The following is a 20,171-nucleotide window of genomic DNA, read 5'->3' on the forward strand; positions in this document are numbered from 1 at the left end:
TTGTCCATGCCTCTCTTTCACTTTGTCACAGCTTACCCTTCCCCCTCCCCATATCCTCAAGTCCATTCTCTAGTAGGTCTGTGTCTTTATTCCTGTCTTACTCCTATGTTCTTCATGACATTTTTTTAAATTCCATATATATGTGTCAGCATACAGTATTTGTCTTTCTCTTTCTGACTTACTTCACTCTGTATGACAGACTCTAGGTCTATCCACCTCATTACAAATAGCTCAGTTTCGTTTCTTTTTATGGCTGAGTAATATTCCATTGTATATATGTGCCACATCTTCTTTATCCATTCATCCGATGATGGACACTTAGGTTGTTTCCAGCTCCGGGCTATTGTGAATAGAGCTGCAATGAACATTGTGGTACATGACTCTTTTTGAATTATGGTTTTCTCAGGGTATATGTCCAGTAGTGGGATTGCTGGGTCATATGGTAGTTCTATTTGTAGTTTTTAAAGGAACCTCCATAGTGTTCTCCATAGTGGCTGTACCAATTCACATTCCCACCAGCAGTGCAAGAGTGTTCCCTTTTCTCCACACCCTCTCCAGCATTTATTGTTCCTAGATTTTTTGATGATGGCCATTCTGACTGGTGTGAGATGATATCTCATTGTAGTTTTGATTTGCATTCCTCTAATGATTAATGATGTTGAGCATTCTTTCATGTGTTTGTTGGCAGTCTGTATATCTTCTTTGGAGAAATGTCTATTTAGGTCTTCTGCCCATTTTTGGATTGGGTTGTTTTTTTGTTGTTATTGAGCTGCATGAGCTGCTTGTAAGTTTTGGAGATTAATCCTTTGTCAGTTGCTTCATTTGCAAATATTTTCTCCCATTCTGAGGGTTGTCTTTTGGTCTTGTTTATGGTTTCCTTTGCTGTGCAAAAGCTTTGAAGTCTCATTAGGTCCCATTTGTTTATTTTTGTTTTTATTTCCATTTCTCTAGGAGGTGGGTCAAAAAGGATCTTGATGTGATTTATGTCATAGAGTGTTCTGCCTATGTTTTCCTCTAAGAGTTTGATAGTTTCTGGCCTTATATTTAGGTCTTTAATCCATTTTGAGCTTTTTTTTTTTTTTTCTCTTTTGAACATGCAATGAAATGCACCAATCTTTTTTTTTAAATTTTTATTTATTTATTTGTTTATTCATTTATTTATGGCTGTGTTGGCTCTTCGTTTCTGTGTGAGGGCTTTCTCTAGTTGCGGCAAGTGGGGGCCACTCCTCATCGCGGTGCACGGGCCTCTCACTATCGCAGCCTCTCGTTGCGAAGCACAGGCTCCAGACGCGCAGGCTCAGTATTTGTGGCTCACGGGGCTAGTTGCTCCGCGGCATGTGGGATCCTCCCAGACCAGGGCTCGAACCCCTGTCCCCTGCATCGGCAGGCAGACTCTCAACCACTGCGCCACCAGGGAAGCCCCTTGAGCTTATTTTTGTGTATGGTGTTAGGGAGTGATCTAATCTCATACTTTTACATGTACCTGTCCAGTTTTCCCAGCACCACTTATTGAAGAGGCTGTCCTTTCTCCACTGTACATTCCTCCCTCCTTTATCAAAGATAAGGTGACCATATGTGCGTGGGTTTATCTCTGGGCTTTCTGTCCTGTTCCATTGATCTGTCTTTCTGTTTTTGTGCCAGTACCATACTGTCTTGATTACTGTAGCTTTGTAGTATAGTCTGAAGTCAGGGAGCCTGATTCCTCCAGCTCTGTTTTTTGTTCTCAGGATTGCTTTGGCTATTCGGGGTCTTTTGTGTTTCCATACAAATTGTGAAATTTTTTGTTCTAGTTCTGTGAAAAATGCCAGTGGTAGTTTGATAAGAATTGCATTGAATCTGTAGAATGCTTTGGGTAGTAGAGTCATTTTCACAATGTTGATTTTTCCAATCCAAGAACATGGTATATCTCTCCATCTATTTGTATTAGATCCTGTTCTTATCTCCACTTTATTGAAGAGGAAATTGGGGCCAAGGGAGATTGTATAATTTTCCCCAAATGATTGAGGAAGTAGCAGAGCTGAGATATAAACCAGGCTGTCTGGCTCTGGGGTCCATGACCTTAGGAACCGCTCTACTGTCTATGTATTTTTATCATAGCATTTGTCACTGTGTTGTGATTACATGTTCATTTATTTGTGCTTTTGTTTGTTGAGTGTCTCCCCTACAACAAAAAGCAGAGATCTCATCTGTCTTTTATCTCATCAAATTCCCAGCTTCTAGAACAGTGTCTGACACACAGCAGACATTCAGTACTTGCTGAGTGCATGAACAATAATTTAACTATGTAGCAAAGTAATTTATTGGTATGCTGACAAATCTGTAAATATTCAAAGTACACCTTACCTTAGAATTCCTATGAAAGAAAGGAATAGATTCATTACTCTAATTTCAGAAATGTTGAATTAATTCATAATCTGATCAGCCCTCCCGTCTCCCCCAAAATATGTGAATTCTTTGGAATTTAAAAAAAATAAATTTATTTATTTTACTTATTTATTTATTTTTGGCTGCGTTGGGTCTTTGGTGCTGCACGCGGGCTTTTTCTCTAGTTGCGGCGAGTAGGGGCTACTCTTCGTTGCGGTGCGCAGGCTTCTCATTGCGGTGGCTTCTCGTTGTGGAGCATGGGCTCTAGGCACGGGGGCTCAGTAGTTGTGGCGCATGGGCTTAGTTACTCCTCAGCATGTGGAATCTTCCCGGACCAGGGCTTGAACCTGTGTCCCTGGCATTGGCAGGCGGATTCTTAACCACTGCGCCACCCGGGAAGCCCCTCTTTGGGCTTTTGAATGTTACTTATGGAATTAGAATAGACTCCTGTCCATTTAACCTTCTTATTCCCTTATCCTGTTGCTTCTGGGCTATGTATGAGTGTGTTCATACACGTTGTTACTCCAGGACAGCAATCCTGAGGGTCAGGATAAGTTCAAGGGAAGGTGGTCCCTTCCAGTGTGGCTGAATGTTTTCAACTTAAGGACAGATCTATAAGAGAAGTTGTTTTATTACAGTAATCCTGCCCTTTCCTTACCTAGAGAAGTACTGTGGCCAGGCACCCGTAGCTGCCTCCTGAGAATATTCAGCTGTAATGATGACGGTTTGGTGGGATATTTCCCTCTTGGATACAGCATAACTGGAGAAATAACTTGGGAGGAAGCAGTTTTCAAGTCTACCTTTCCTAGGGATGAGCCATTGTCAGGATCACGTCCCATCCTGGGATTCACACAACCTAAAATTATAAATGTCAACTAAGGAGGTCTTAGCACATTGAGAGTTCAAAGGCTCCGACTGGGGAAATCAGATCCCTGAGGAAACTGCAGGGTTTTAGGAGGAGGTATGCTTGCAGGAAGCTCTATTTCCACTGGGACGTGAAGTTTGTTTGTTTTTGTTGTATTTGAAGTTGTACTAGGTAAATCAGAAACAACTTGCTTGGCCCAAGGCTGGATGATAAAAGACTGAATCCTCAGGCTCCAGAAAATTTACAATTTGGGTACTTGCAAATAGAGTTTGGGGGAAAATGCCACCAGTTGACTAAAATGTATTGAATAGCCTGGGCTTTTTGATATGCTTTTGGTATAGGTGGCGGTTGTGGAAGAGTGCACTACTTGACCTTGGAATTTGAAAAGTCGTGCTGATGAGTTTACATCTTGCAAAGGGAGATCATGAAGGTGCATTCTGCATCGGCCGTGCCCAAAGCAGAATCTTTGGGTATTGACCACCTGGAGTCCTGTGTGAGCGGGTGTTGCTCTAATCTTTCATCCCCTCTGCAGCTCCCAAGCTGTCCAGTGGTTATATTCTGAAAATCCAGTTTTTCTTCTCGGAATTTAGAGAGTGCTTTTAACGTTGGAAGGCCCCGAGGGCCTCTCAGTTATGCCTGTACCTCGGTGGAAGTTTTAATGAGCCTGCTCCAGCTATTCCAGTAGACGGTGGGCAGCTTTGAGAGTGCTGGGATCCGAGGAAGGGGGGTGTCTCAGGAGGGGCCACATCCTGATTCTCCATCCCTCACCCCATCCGTTCTGTGCCCCTCTCTGGAGGCTGCCCTCTCTGCACTACCTCCTTTGGCCCTCTTACCTTCCAGCTCTGGTTGAATTCAGCCACGGGAGTGTTCCCGACCAGGATTCTTGGCCTCCTTAATCGATAGAAATTGATCAGAGGCCAGACAAGAAATTCAGGCAAGGCTTTATTGGGGTCCCTGCTGCAGCAGCGGAGAGTGAAAACAAGTAACAGGTTCCCCTGCTCACTCACCCTTTGAGCTGGTTCCTTATATGGGGTGAGGGTGGGGTATATCCAGGGGTCGGGCTGGAGGGGTGGCTTGGGGGTTTTGCCCACCCCCTTGGTGGTGCTGTGTGCAGGTGGCCTTCACAGTACCCTGCTTTTGCTCCCGACACCCTGTTTTTGCTCCCAGCCCCTCAGAAGTGTCAGTTGTGTTTTTGGTCTTTTTGTATCTTGTTGTTCATAATTTGCCCCAACTGCCCATGCACACAGTTATTTTTAGTTCCTTACAGTTTCTTTGTGTTTTGTTGCTTGAGGAGACGTGTTCCGGGGCAAGCAGTGCAGCAAAGGGCCCCAGGTCCCAGCCTGTCTCAAGCAGTGCAGCAAAGGGCCCCAGGTCCCAGGTCCCAGGCTGTCTCAGGAGGAGAGCAAAAGGATGCACTGCGATCCTGGCCGGTTTACTTTACAGGCACAGCTCCCGTTGGGTCTTACCTTCCTCATGGCTTCTGCTCTCACTCGGCTGGTGAAGTCTTCCTTCCTCACCTGGTCTCTGGGCTCCTCATCCATCTCTTGCTGATTCCCTGACACCTCCCCATCCCTCTGTACGCAGCTCCTTCATTACATTCATTTTAGTTAAACCCCTCTGAGTGCGCCATCTGTTACCAGCTGGACCCGTGAGCGATACAGATGGTTATAGACCTGGATTAACGGCGTGATCCTCTCCCTCTGCCTAGCACCAGGCCCCAGGCCAAACCACGTTTTCACCCTGGAGGAAGAACAAAGAACTCAGATATTTAGAACATGCCGTGAACCCTAAGTTTCTAGAACACTTGGACAATATGAGGCTCTGTTTACAGAGGTGAGACGTTATATCCCTGGTCCATTCGGGCAGAGACTGAAGTTCAGTTAGGCTTAGCCGAGGAGGAAAGCCCTCTAGCCAGAAAGGAACACTCTGTGTAGATAGAAATCGTGTAGCACCTTATCGGCAGACACATAGTGCATTTACTTTTCTGCACCGGACTTGCTTTCACCTTGCATCACATGGTCGGTTGCGTTAGTGCCAGCTGAGCTTTCCTAATGGCAGGAAAACCAGCCATGGTTTAATATTAGTCAATTTGGAAAATCGTTGGTGGTTTAATAACCCAAAAGTTTCTGGTCTTCTCTTGCTGCGATTCAAGGTGAGGGGAATTTCATGTTTACTGGACACCCCTGTGTACCTGGTGATGTGATAAATTATTTAAAATATTTTTTTTTTCAGGCAGTCTTTACACCACTCTGGGAGGTAGGTGGCGTGATCCCTGTTTTGCAGACAGGGAGGCAGGGGCTTGGGAGTGTCAGGCCCAGGTTCCAGGTCACACCTCCCATAGGTGGAAGTGCAGTGATGTGATTAAGAAATCAGGTTCTGGGCAAGTGATGTAAGTACTCTATGCCTCAGTTTCCTCATTGATAGAATGGGGGTAACAGTTGGACCTACTTCATAGAGCTCTTGTGGTAACTGAATGCAATGATGAATATAAAGTGCTTAGAACAGGACTCAGTGCATCCAAAAGTTAGCTAATTTTCTTTTCTGATTTCAACAGTCTAATTCATAGTTAAGATTCTGTTTTAAGCACCTGGAAATTTTTGTTATGTTTTGATTTTGAGTGAAAGAAATGATGAGAAGGTGATAAAAAGTCATTTTCTTTGACCTGATTTTAAAACTCTTGCCATTTCTCTGTCATCAGTTTTGCTGTCAGCAAAGCTGACATGTCTTTATGACATTTTTAGAGCATCCCTTTCATCATCTGCTTTACAATGACTTAGTCATGCTATTTAAATCAGGTTACAAAATCTGGAAGAAATCAGATGAGGCCGTTAAAAACTGTCTGTGAACAAAATGGGACTCACTGGTTGTTTTTAAGCCTTTTTTTTTTTTCTTTTGGTACTGGACAAATGATTGCTAAGACATCTAGAGAATGTTTTGTACATTCTTTTGGGGGCTGGGAGTTTTAAGATAAATTGTAAAATTCTAAAGTTTACAGTTCCGTGTTTTAGGAAACCTGGGGAGTGTGGGTTACATCACCTAGGACCCTGGCCCATTTTCCTGCATCTCTAAAGTCTTTTCCAGAAGTAGGTGGGAACCGAGGTGAGTCCGCATAGCTGGCCTCTTGAACAGACTTCACCCTAAGTCCCTTAATTGAGAGTGTGATTTCATGTGAAGGCAGTTTATAAAACAGTACACTTGCAAAAATAAATAAAGTCACTAAAAATATATTAGCTTTCTGCTTTCTAGTATATAGAATCAATTAGAACAGCAAAGATCGAGGTAAATTTATCTGACAGGAAACACGTGCAATTACCAAGGCTGGTGCAGCTTATTTGAAAACACAAGCAGTATTAGCTATTTTGTCTAAATACTGGACGCGCAGGAATGACGTATTAGCAAAAATAACCACATTCAAGATATCATGAGAATAGTAAAAATACCTAGCTTCTGTGCACACCTATGCTCGGCATATTAAAACCATCCATCATGGCACATGATTTAAACTGTGTTTGCCATTGGGACTGCTGAAGGCTTTTTCTGGATGTCCCGGTTTTCCTCATATGCATAGAGCATGGAAGGAATTTCTTTATCTCCACCACCTTCAGAAAGGGGGGGCCAGGAACAATGCTGGGACCTCTCAAAGGAACAGAAAAGGGGGTGGATTGCACGTGAGAGTGTGTGTGAAGAGTCTTCAGTCTCCTTTGAGGATGATTGATCTACTGTTTGTCAAGACCTGCTGTTGTTTACGGTGAGTGACAGCTGGGGAGTGATGGATAGATTAACAATGGAAGAGGTGTGAAGGATAATTTAGGAGAAAGGCACTGCCCACTAGATGATCTTCACCATGTTCTAAACGTCAACACCACACACTCCGCACTCTGTTTTTCCCTAGTGAGATGGTTCCCAGGCTGCTGGAAACTCGAACAGAGACTCTTCCTGGGGAAAAAGCTTTCAGATCATTCTGGGTAGTCGAATCGTCTGCCGTTACTTTCTTTCTGTAAATTTTTATTGGAGTGTAGTTGCTTCACGACGTTGTGTTCGTTGCTGCTGTGCAGCCTACTCGGGATCAGATAGGGTGAGCTCGATGGCCCAGTGGGGCTGCGCTGGCTGGTTTCCTCCTCCACACAGATGGGAAACCAGTCCTCGTCAGCAGGTGGTTCTAATTGGGAACCTTGTCCTCCCGCTCAACCACGTATTAAACTGCTTCTGTCTGAGGCTGCGCAGTGATGGAAAGGATGGAGAGACGGGGAAGAAGAATTCACGAGGCCTGGCTCTGGACCATCCACCTGCAGGAGCACATGCCTCTCTGCTGTTTCCTTCAAAATCCGTTCCCAGCCTCATTGTTAAAAAAATATTTATTTAGGGCTTCCTTGGTGGCGCAGTGGTTAAGAATCCACCTGCCAATGCAGGAGACACGGGTTCAAGCCCTGGTCTGGGAAGATCCCACATGCCGCGGAGCAACTAAGCCTGTGCGCCACAACCACTGAGCCCGCGCGCCTAGAGCCCTTGCTCCGCAACAAGAGAAGCCACCGCAATGAGAAGCCCGCGTACCGCAACGAAGAGTAGCCCCCGCTCACCGCAACTAGAGAAAGCCTGCACCCAGCAGCAAAGACCCAACGCAGCCAAAAATAATAAATTAAAATTTTAAAATATTTATTTATTTGACTGCGCTGGGTCTTAGTTGTGGCACGTATGCGGGATCTAGTTCCCCAACCAGGGATCGAGCCCAGGTCCCCTGCACTGGGAGCTCAGAGTCTTAACCACTGGACCACCAGGGAAGTCCCCCAGCCTCATTTTCTGAAAATGAAGTGTCCTTCTCTATTTAAAGGTGGGCAGGTGGAATGCTCAAAAGGAGAAATCCTTTCAAAAATTTCCAATTTTAAATGTAAATATTAGAGAACACTATTTGGAAAGATGAACAGAGGAAATAAAGGAAACGAACTCTGATAGGCTAAGTTTTAAGAAATGTGGGCTGCTTGAAGGCAGCCCATCCCCTGTCTTGACTGCACCTCTGGACCCTTACTGACCTTGACACCCTTTAAGAATGGAGCTGCCACTTCCGTGCCTTGCTTTGGTTCTTCTCTAGCAATTAGGATTTACTTTATCAGTCCCGGAGGCTGTAAGGAAGCCCTCGAGATCCCAGACCCTCTAAATACCCATCTCCACGTTGGCCCAACAGCCCAGAACCGTGTTGCCGATGGCAAACCAGATTTTGGGTCTGCTCGGCTGTTCTAGAGCTGTTCTGTTCAAGATTGAGGAGGAATGGGTTTCCTTGGTTGCAGAGATAGCCCCCAGCAACACGCCGTGTGGCTGAGGATGCGACGGGTGCCACCTTCCAGTCCTCAAGCCCTTGGAGCTGGGAGCAAGCAGAGGGGGTCGCGTGAAGGTGCAGGAGAGAAGGACAGTGAAACAGCTGTGGTCTGTCGCTTCCCGGAACGAGCCTGCGATAAACAGTACAGGGCCCATCCACCTGGGAGAGCTATTTAGGGGACTATTTTATTTTATTTTGTTAACCGATGAATCATTTATTCGAGCAAGACAAAAACGTCTCCACATTGTTTCCTTTTATACAGAAAGTGGAACATTTCAAATATATTACTTTTTCTCTTTTTCAACAGATCTTATTTGAGTCTGGTCCCAGGAGCTCCTTTTCATTCTAGGATTCACGTTTTAGTAACACACATGCACCCATTACAGCCAAAACAGTATACTTGAATTTCGGATAGTCATTCATTATGATGGTGACAGTACCAACATATGGTAGAAGCCCTCTGGCTCTCCCCACCACGTCCTTCTTTTCGAGCCAGTTCTTGCCTTCTTTGTACGAACCTCTAATCATCAACTTTAATATTATCTCCTTTAGTCAGAAATTCGATGTCTCCATTATCTTTTTCATGAACTGTTCATTACTCTGTGTGTGTACTATTGGAATGTAGGAGACTATTTTAATCTGCAAAAAACCGTTTAAGTGGAAGCCGGAGTGAGTCTTCATCCAGTCTGAGCCTTTGCTCCACAAGTGTCTAGACTCCCAAGTTGGCAGTGCAACTGGGACTAAGCTAACTTTAGATAATCTTGAGAATGAACCCTGGAGACTCCTTCCTGTTCATCAAAAAAGGCTGTAAGAAGACATTTCTTCCCCATCACATACTGGCTGGTACTTAAAATGCACGAGACAAGCTGATGTAGGCATCCCGAGCCACGGACATGGACTGCGGTGGGATCGGCGGATGAAGGGAGGACTTCTTTTATCTTGAAGACACTCTTTTGTGGAAGTGTATTCACGGCTGAGGAGAATTGTGATTCATTTTCTCGGTGGCCGAGCATCTCAGCTTCCCCCAAAATGTTCAACCTAAGATTTGCATTAGGAAGCATGGCGGCAGGTGGGGAAGGCCTGTGAAAACACTGTCCTTGATGAGAATCAATTTAAAAATTATTTGGAGTGACTTTTCTGCAAAGAAGTTGTCTTGTTTTTCTTATACAAAATTATTGCTGTGAGCAGGACCTGCACTTTAGGTTGGTTGACTAGTGGGGATGATAACCCTTTTGCCAACCCTGTTTTTTTTTAATTTTGAGGTGTTATTGCAGGGACAGCTCGCTGGGGCTAGGTGTGCAGTGTGTGACCTGGCACGGAATCCTCCAGGTGAAAAATTACTGCAGGCACAATGTCCCTCTCCCCTACCAGAAAAAAATGACTCAAGGGCTTCCCTGGTCATGCAGTGGTTGAGAGTCTGCCTGCCAAGGCAGGGGACACGGGTTCGTGCCCTGGTCCGGGAAGATCCCACATGCCACGGAGTGGCTGGGCCCGTGAGCCATGGCCGCTGAGCCTGCGCGTCTGTAGCCTGTGCTCTGCAACGGAAGAGGCCACGGCAGTGAGAGGCCCGTGTACCGCAAAAAAAAAAGACTCAATATCCTTAGACTTCAAATGAGTTAGTCAGATTCTAGTTCTCTTCCTCAGTTGAAAGGCTTGGAGAATCTCTGCATTGGAGGTCTTGCCCAAAAGATACAGAAGGTGCGTTGTGTGTGCACGTGAGTGTGTGTTACACGTCCACCTCCTATGTGTGTGCATGCATGTCATGTGCACACGTATGAACGTGTCCTTCACGTGTATGTGCATCACATGTGTGTGCATGCGCTCTGTTGCGTCACCTGTGTGTGTCTGAGCGCACCCAGTGCAGCGAAGGTACCAGTTGAGCTGAACTTGAGAGCCTTGGAAGACAGTCCATTTCTCTGGAGTAGTGGGATTCTGGTTAGTGGTAAGAAAACAGCTAAGCCTTCATTTTGTTATTTGAGAAACATTTGGGTTCTTGTTAAAAAACAGCATCCATGAGAAAAAATATCAGCTCTCTCAGGAATGACTATGTTCGTGGCTTGGAGGATGAGGAGTCTCAAAGGGACTGATACCCAGCCATCAGCCAGGTTGGGGGTGCAGGACACACTGTCCAGGAGGGCATTGCTGCTCCTTTGTGGTATCTGCTGCGACTACAGGTAGTCCTGCTAATGGTGGCTCTTCTTCTCTTGAGACTAGCAATCTTCTCTCAGGGGCTGCATACTGGCTACCTTGTAATCTGTTCTTTGTAAGGACCTGGGACCACTGTGTCTTCTGTGTCCAGGCTACAGTAGCCTTATTTGGTAGCTCACAGCATACCCCTCTTTCTCTCTTCGGGGACTGCCACTGCCAAGGGACCTTCTCTACTGCTTAAGGGATTGGAGGTCCCATCACTGAATAACTGGAGTTGGTAAAGCCCTGGGAAGCCATTTCAGATTTCTTTTTTGGGCCTTGCATCCCATTCCTCGACAGGCTTTTCGAAAAGGATGGGGCAATTTTATCTCTAACCAGTACATTCCTTTTCTGCTTCCAGTCCTTGTAGGATCAGGGTCACAAATAAGCCCCCTCTCCAGACCAGACACATATCCTGGCAAAGAGGTCTTTTCCTCCCCCGAGTCTGGCCCTTCAGTGATGCCAGGAAAGGAGAGAGATGAAAAAAATAAAGCCTCTCCTTCTCCGTGAAAGCTCCCTCTCTGCCCACCTGAACTTGAGCCTCTGTGTCATCAGCTTTCTCATACTGAACGTCTTTGTCCTATGGGAGCAGATGTTCATGGAGTCCAGCGATCAAGCTACGGCGTTTCATTTAATGATATTATACTCACTTTCAACGTTAGGAGAATCGATAATGTTTTCTATTCAACTTGGTTAAGTCTTGGTTAATATTTAGCTCTGTTTTTAAGCCTAGTCCAGATACCTACAGCCTGACACGTCTAAACGAGGAAACTAGGTGCCCAGCCTGTGTTCAGTCCCTGCCAAGTTAAAAGAAAGCGTGGGCAGTCACTGCAGTTGGCCGTGGGAGTGGCAGGTGTGAAGCTTGGCCTTGAGCTGTTGTTATTCCCGGCCCTGACGGTCTGCCGACTTGGGTAACTGCTATAAAAGCTTTTTAGCTGTAAGCAGAATACAGTCCCTGGTGCCTACTTTCTAGATGAGCTGCTAGGAAAAAAAAAAAAAAGAGGCTCTGCCTATGAGAATGAAAGTTGTTTTGCTTCTAACATATTAGAAGCAAAACAACTACTTAGGTGAAGGTTTGCTTTGCTAGAACGTTTGATAGGAAATTCGGTGTTTTTGAATCTGGAAAAAAATATGGATTAGACAAGTGGCTGATTATAAGTTATTACTTATAAGCCCAAATGCTTGGTCCGCTAAATATTGTGATTTTTTTGTGGTGATGCATGTTTCAGAAATACTCATCAGACCTTCTGCATCATATAAGGAACCTTTGAAGGTTCTCTTCCACCTTTCTTCAACAAGGCCAAAGTTCGTTTCTGTCTTTCATTGTAACTTGACGGTCTTGATTGGACAGCCACATCTGGGGCTGATTACGAACATCTATCTTGACAGCCACCTACTTGCTACCTTTGTCAGTGACCAGGCTATACGCTTTTCCAGCACGAGGCTCCTACTTAGGGCAGCTGGGGCCGAAAGCTTCAATACCTGTATTCTGTCTGGAGGAGAGGATGAATTTGTGTAAGCAGACTCCAGCTCACTGCCAGCTCTGCAGTCCCAGCCACCAGCCTACATTTTCTTCTCTGCCTACCATTTATGAGAGATAAATAAGTTTATGCAAAAACAAAAAGAGGTACAATTATAAGATGACACTGTAGGGAAAGTTGTTACACAAAAATGCATGCAGTAGGGCTTCCCTGGTGGCGCAGTGGTTGAGAGTCCGCCTGCCGATGCAGGGGACACAGGTTCGTGCCCCGGTCCGGGAAGATCCCACATGCCACGGAGCGGCTGGGCCCGTGAGCCATGGCTGCTGAGCCTGTGCGTCCGGAGCCTGTGCTCCACAATGGGAGAGGCCACAACAGTGAGAGGCCCGCGTACTGCAAAAAAAAAAAAAAGAAAAAAAAATGCATGCAATAAACTATTATATATAGAATGGATAAACAACAAGTTCCTACTGTATAGCACAGAGAACTTGTTCAATATCCTATGATAAACCATCATGGAAAAGAATATAAAAAATAATATATATAACTGAATCACTTTGCTGTATAGCAGAAATTAATATGACTTTGTAAATTAACTATATTTCAATTAAAAAAATTTTAAATGCACGCAGCAAAATCACACATGATTACTCAAGATCAGCTACAAGTTCGACTCAGAACTGCCTAGCAGTCACAGCTAATGGAGCGTGACTCCTTCTCCTTCTCTTTTCTTCTTCATAAAAGCAAGCAAAAGAAAGAAATGCAGCGTCCTTCTATCCTCCAGTGTCCTTGTCCTCGTGTCCTCTTAGACTGTCCCAAGCTATGGCATGAACCTCACCAAAGTTCCAACCCCATGTCCAATATTACTCAGCTCTCTGTGTTACTGAAACACAAGCTAACATCATTCCACACAGGCCCCAATGTCCTATCATCTCTCCTGATACCTTTCTCACTACATCTGCTTAGGTTTAATCAGCTCTTCACCACCCATGCGAATGGAAGGTAAGTAGTAGCTTGCATAACCCAAATGCTCAGATATCCTAAAATCAATGGAGTACATCACTCTTTATTCTCTCTTGGCGTCCAGCAGATCTGTCTTCATAATTACATGTTGAGTGGAGGCTAGGATTAAATTTTGGAACTAAAATGGTGTTAACATTTAAATGAAAATGTGTATCCCCTCTTTTGAAGAAAAGAAATCAACTGGAGAGCCAATCATCCTAGAAAGAGATAGTTCACAAAGTGGAGAATACCTCCTCATAAAGTAAAAACCTGACTTCCTATTTGGACAGAATTATAACATCAGGCTGAAAGGCCCCGTCGTATAGCCTTAGGATGATCATTCTGCTGATGAATACCCGCCATCTACCTGGGTATGTGTTTTAAGACTTTAGATGGCTGCTTTGGACCCTGGCCTCCTTGCAGGCAGTTTCTCTGATTGCAGGGGCAGGAGTGTTATAGAATTAGTCTCTCTGCCTTGAAATTATTTCTACAGATTCTTGGTCCCTTGGAATCACTTCTCTAAGTAAATGTCAGCGTTTATGCAAAGACCCAGGAACATCACATATTACAATAATGGTGAAGTTGGGTTTAAAGCATTTCATTGCAAATCTTTGCTTGTTTTTATGAAAGAGAAGAAGGGAGGAGGAGGAGGGGGCGTCACTGTCCATTAGTTGCGGCTGCCAAGAGGTCCTGAGCTGACCTTGCAGCTGACCTTTCCTTTGGTAACCTTGTGGGATTTTACTGAATGCATTTTTTTTTTTTTTTTTTTTTTTTGGCATGTGGCATCTTAGTTCCCCGACCAGGGATTGAACCTACGTCGCCTGCAGTGGAAGCGCAGAGTCTTAACCACTGGCCTGCCAGGGAAGTCCCTTCGGCATGCGTTTTGTGTAACAACTTTCCAGATAGTCTCATCTTACAATTGTACCTCTTTTTATTTTTGCATGGATTTATCTATCATTATTTATTGAACATATTTTCTGGGCCACAGTGCTTTTGGGAATGAGGTGGCATGAGTTACATAGGCAGAGAGAAGAAAAGCAGCACCATAACCACAGGTGGAGCTCTTAGTCATTCTAACTGTCAGGCAGCCCTTGCTTAGGGAGCCAGAAGAGGCAAGCTCACTCCTGAATATGGTATAATTGATACGTGAGACGCTAAGAGTGAGGCTTTCATACAAACCTAGAGACGATGGTATCCTTGCAAACACCCAAGTGTGTATTTCTTTGTACTCTGGAAATTGTGATCAGCCAATGAAATGGGCATCATCTCTTTTCTTATTGCTTGTATACAAGCCCATCTACAATTTCAGGGACAGAAAAACGTCACTGATGGTGTGAAGTGCCTGTCTGTAACAGTGCTTGAGGAGTAGCCCAGGGAATCCGTGGGTTAAAGGTCGATGTTCAGTGTGTCTGTTGTGGGTGAGCAAGGTGGCATGGCCATACCTGTGAGAGGTGGGGCTCCCTCCAGCGCTCACACCTACACACCCCTACATGCTGCATCTTTATTGGCTGATGCGTATGCTGATGTTTTAGGAACAAGCTCCTCAGGTCTTTCTCGTGCACTGTGATTCTCTTAGTGCCCAGCTTTGTATCCAGTTCTTAAAAAGCCACTTTAAGGGGTTGTTGAATTACATTTGCATTGTCTTTCATTGGAAAGCCATGTCTGGCATTTAAAAAAAAAAAGTTTCATGGTTTCTCATAAAGGTGCAATTTTGCTTCGTTCTTATTCATTTATTTTCACAGTGGGGAGAATAAAACTGTTTCCCTACAAGAATTATGGTCCATTTTTTGCCTTTCATGTTAGTGATTTCCACCCAACCCCACTCCCCTCCACGGCTCCCTAAGAAAAATGACAGCAATTTGAGAAGAAAAAAAATGCAATCTTATAACAAAGCAGGCCTTGTCTTTATAAATACAATGATCGATGACCGCAACCATTTTAAGTCCTTTTGGGGAGATGAATAATTCTTTGATTATGTCTAAGAAGAGAGAACACATGAATTTATGTTCTGGGTCCTCAAATACCTTCTCCCTCTCCCTTTTTACTTCGATCTAACTTGCCTGAAGTTAATGAAGCAAATACCCAGGGGCAGAGGCAGGTGTTGTGAGGCTGGAAGCTTATACAATTTAAGACCTTTTTAAGGAAAAGAATACAAAACTATCTTACTTTTTTTTTTTTTTACAAAAACATATGGCCGTGTGAACATACTGCCAAAGCAAGAGAGATCCCTGAAGCTTAAACTTTATTGGCTTCATGGTAAGTCCATTCCTGTGGGTACCATATTGAAATAAACGTCCACCTATACTATGCACGTTTGAACTTTCTACTTGTGTACATGAACTCAGGAAACGTAGGTCATGACTATACAGGGACTAGATAGGAACAGGCAAGTATAAATGTAAGACCACAAGATTACATATTGGGTTTTAAACACACAGATAGGGTTTTCTGTTTTTGTTGAACTTCAAGGTCTCCAAAGATCACCTCTCCAGACTCTGAATTGTCTGCCTGCATTTAAATGTTCACTTTAAGGGGGAGGTAATCAACTTAATACATTATCATTCACTCAGACAAGCCAACTCAAACACCATTCTCTGAAGTGGACTCATGCTGAGCAAATCCTTATTCTAGAAGCCAGGTGATGGGTGAGGGAGGGAAAGGGGGTGGGGTGGGGAGCACACAGCCGGTTGGCAGAGCTTGGCGTTTGATTGATTGATTTTTCAGGCAGTTCAGATACTGGTCTGGAGGTCTCCATTGAGGAGGGTCCTCTGGGTCTCCGTGGTCTCATTCAGCCGGGATTTGTCCTGCTTACTGTCACTTCGTTCCCCGTCGTCTGTGCCGCTCACCTTGACCAAGCAGAGGACATTCTGGAAGCTCTTCTTGAAGTTGTCAGACAAGAAGGCATACAGGATAGGGTTGGCACAGCTGTTAGCATAGGTGAGGACCACCACAAAGTCAAACATGCCCTTAAGGGCTGGGGTGGGACTGATGGCCACAGACACCGAAGAGACATTGAAGATGTAGAAGGGGAGCCAGCAGAAAATGAAGACAGCTACCACAATGGACACCATCCGGGTGACCTTCTTCTCAGACTTTTTCCTCTTGGAGGAACCCACTCGGATTCCAGAGGACTTCACTTTGATGATAATGAACAGGTAGCAAAGACAGATGATGGTGAGGGGCACCAGGAACCCCAAGATGAAGGCATAGATGATGAAGCCTGTGTACCATGCCCCAGATTCTCCTGGCCAGTTGATGGTGCAGCTGCTTCTCCCCCATTGGTTGCTCCGAAGGCCAGCATATATCATGATAGGCAAGATGACCAGCAGAGAGACCCCCCACACAGCCACGTTGATCATCTTGGCTGTCCGGGGTCTCCTCCACTTGGCCGACTTGATGGGGTGGACCACAGCCAGGTATCGGTCAATGCTCATGACTGTCAAGCAGAAGATGCTGGTGAACTGATTGATGCCATCCACAGTCATGACCACCCGGCAGATGGCCTTGCCAAAGGGCCAGTGGACCAGAGCCACCTGCATGGCCAGGAAGGGCAGACCCAGCATGAAGAGTTCATCTGCGATGGCCAGGTTGAGGATGTAAATGTTGGTGATGGTCTTCATCTTGGCGTAGCGGAGGATGACATAAATGACAAGTGTGTTGCCACACAACCCAATGATGCAGACCACAAAATATATGAAGGTGAGGACTGCATTGCTGGTCAGGTCATAGTATGGCTCTGTTTGGTTTGAAATGTTGGCTGTAGCCACGGAGCCATTGAGGTCGAATGGAGAGGAAAGCCAAGGTTGGGTCCCATTGAGTAGTTCATATGCCAGATCCATGGCTGCCTGACAGCTTAGGCTAGTTCCAACCAGCCAAGGATCTTGTTCTCACCTTCATGGGTCCTGGAGGCAAAGGATCCACTGTGACATCTGCAAGGAAAAAAGGAAAATTGATTCATCAATCAGAGGCTACTTAAGTTCTCACCAGCTTTCCAGTGTTTCTGGTTTGCCCTCTCAGATGCTCTTCAATTGGAAAGTGTGTTATCTTTCACATCAACGTGAGCCTACCAGCCCATTCTCATCAGCCTGCAGGCTTTTTGAGTTGTTTTTCCACTGGGGGGGGAGGGTTTGAGTTAAGTCATCAGAGTTTATCTTGTCACCTTTGGTGATGCACACATGGGAGTTGGCGGTGGCTGCAACACAGCGATTCCTAAGAAGCTAACTGGTCTGAACTGTAAAAAGGCAGAGCTTGGAGAGGTCTGACCTCAGAGGAGTCTGACGCCGGCATTCCTGGCCTTTTCCCCTTGAGGAAATCTATGTTGGCTTGTTGACTGCTTTGGAGTCTTTCCATTCTGAAAATCCCATCATGGAAAAATCCCAGACTTTAGAGGTGAAAAAAACCTAGGGTTCACCCATGGAGCCCACGTGACCCCGTGCCAGGCACTTAACCGCTCTGACTCTCATTTGTTACAGTGGAGGTGTCATGAAGGTGAAGTGATGCAGTGGAGGTGAAAATGCCCAGCACTGTGCTGGCTTCATCATCAGAACTCTAAAAAATTTTATCTTTTCTCCCTTTTTCATCTACCATTTTATTTATTTCTAATTTATTGAAAGCTGCCTACACGATGAACCAATTTATAGTCTTAAATATTAAAAATAAAGATCTGGCTTGCTTTTATTTTTCAGATGTATGCTGTAGTTGATTTTTGTTTCTTCCGTTTTTGTTTCTCGTTACTCCGTGCTTGACCTCCTCATGCCTTGGAGAGTCCTTTCCCAAGTCCCTCGGCAGGATGCTTATCTTTTCACACCCCGGAGAATTTGCCTGTGATCCCCTGATTAAACATCAAAACAGGAGCCGGTGTGAGGGAGGAAGCCTCATTCACAGAAGTGAATTCCAAACACAAACGTCGATCGTTCACATCCACTGTCCCCTTGACCTTCCCAACCATCCTATGAGGTGGGGATAATTATCCCCATTTTACAGATGAGGAAACTGAGGCTTAGAGAGTTTAAGGAACTTGTTCCCATTCCCTTGTACATCATTGGTGGAGCTGGGATTTGAACACAGGACACCCAAGTCTTCTGCACTTTTCACAGCATCACAGCTGCTGCTCAGTGGATTGTAAAACTAGTGGCTGATAATGGGGCTTTGGTTTGAAGCAGCTGACTCCTGTTTTACCTCCATGCTGAGAAAATAATTGTAACAATATTGGCTTGGCCTAAGATATAGAACAATAGCTCATCACATAATTAAATGATTTATCTACGGTCATTCAGAAAACATCACTGGGGTGCTTCTTTATTCTGGATACCAGGGATACAGGAATGAACAAGATATTGGAGGTGACAACTTAGGAGGGGAGACAGGAAGGACGCCAACTCTTACAGGGTGTGAGTTGCATGGAGATATGAACAAAGGATTTAAGAATGCCTTTCTCTGCTGGGGGATTCAGAGGAGGCTTCACATGAGGAATGTCTGAGCTGGGTCTTGAATACATGAAGCATGAAGCCAGGAGGGCAGGTAAGAGGTCATTCTGGGAAGAGGGAGGCTGGAAAAGGGGTGATGTGCTGAGCTCATAGCGGGAATAGTTCATTTGGTGGACACATTTCCTCTGAGCAGGGCGCTTTTCCTGGTGCCTGAGTGAAGACTGGAGATAGCTCCTTTCTGCTTGGAGAGACTGCTGATGAGTTATAGGGGACTTAGCCAGCAACAAATGCCTCAGGAGGCTTGCCCACCTTTGTCTCTGGTTCATTCTGCACTGCCAGGCGCATTGCTTATCCTTTCTGTGCTGATTTCCCCACTACACAACTGCTGTAAAATGGGGTCTGGGCTTTGTGGCTGATCTTTCTGCAGAGTGCTTTGGGGACCCAGGATTCAATGTCTGCACTGGGTAAAAAGCATAAACTGGCAGCTGTTAAAAACAGAAGCTGTGAAGAAACCATCTTTGGCATCCCTGGGTTAACATAGGTTGTTTCCAATATCATTTCCTTCTGTTTTGTTAGTTACTTTAATTCTTCTGACCCAGAATCTTATTTAAGGTGCCTGCATTGGAGTATACATTAATCACTAGCATTTCCAGGGTCCCATCTATGTGATGTGCAAGGTCACACTCCTATGTCTGGGTAAAACTGAAGACCTCTGGGCTGCAGAAGCCCTGTGTAGAGCTTTGGGGATAAGGGTGATGATGCAGGCAGGTGAGGGGTGGGTTGGTTGAATGCTGACCTCCAGCCCTGACTCTGCCTTTTTGGCTAGAGTCTCACACAATGGGATGGAATTGCATAGGGTCATTTTTTTTTTTTTTTTTTTAATTAGGCTGAGAAGCAGCATTCTCCACTTTTGAGAGAGGTAGCAACAGACAAGAGTTCAGAGCTTGGTGAAGGTGGCAGAGATGGTAAGCTGGGGAACCAGTCCAGAGTGCGAAGCCTCCTCCAAAGAAGAAATGAGTTTGAATAACAGTGAATCTTATTGCATCAACAACGAAGTCAGCTGCCTAAGGTCTCTGAGTGACTTTGCTTCATTTGTGTCTCATTGAAAGCGGAGTCCAATGCCAGGCATCATTAGTTGCTGGATTGTGGTTAAATGCACCAGGAAGTTTGGTTTTTCTGCTTTATTTTTTCCAGCCTAAGAATTGTTAGATACTGGAAATGCCTGGTTGTTGGTTTCCTCTGAGACTGACTCCAGCTCTGTTGGAGAGGAGGGTGAGAATGGTCTAGAGCATCCCCTCCCCTCCCAGAGGGGCTGTGGTTCCCAGCCTAAGAATGTTGGGATGGGGACCACGCATCCGGGGTGGTCCTAAATCCTGCTCAGCTTCAGTTTTTCCCTTCTCCCCAGCATCTTTCCCTCCATTCAGGCCCCACCCCACTTCCCTCGGGCCTCCTAAACCCCAGTGGGTCTCCGGGCGGCTGGAGCGTGAGCCCCACAGTTGGGGGGAGACTCAATAGCCAGGTGCCGGCCACCGAGGTGC

At 45.3% G+C, this 20,171-nt stretch overlaps 1 protein-coding gene across 1 annotated transcript; it reads right to left on the bottom strand.

Moving 5' to 3' along the window:
• Positions 1-15,873: 15,873 nt before the first annotated feature.
• SSTR2 (somatostatin receptor 2) lies at positions 15,874-17,060 on the bottom strand. Its single transcript, XM_082603815.1, has one exon. The coding sequence runs from the start codon at positions 17,044-17,046 to the stop codon at positions 15,937-15,939; it is 1,110 nt and encodes a 369-aa protein (XP_082459941.1). The 5' UTR covers positions 17,047-17,060; the 3' UTR covers positions 15,874-15,936.
• Positions 17,061-20,171: the final 3,111 nt, after the last annotated feature.

The sequence above is a fragment of the Mesoplodon mirus genome, assembly GCF_964341445.2.
Source record: "Mesoplodon mirus genome assembly, chromosome: 18".
NCBI classification, from domain to species: Eukaryota; Metazoa; Chordata; class Mammalia; order Artiodactyla; family Ziphiidae; genus Mesoplodon; species Mesoplodon mirus.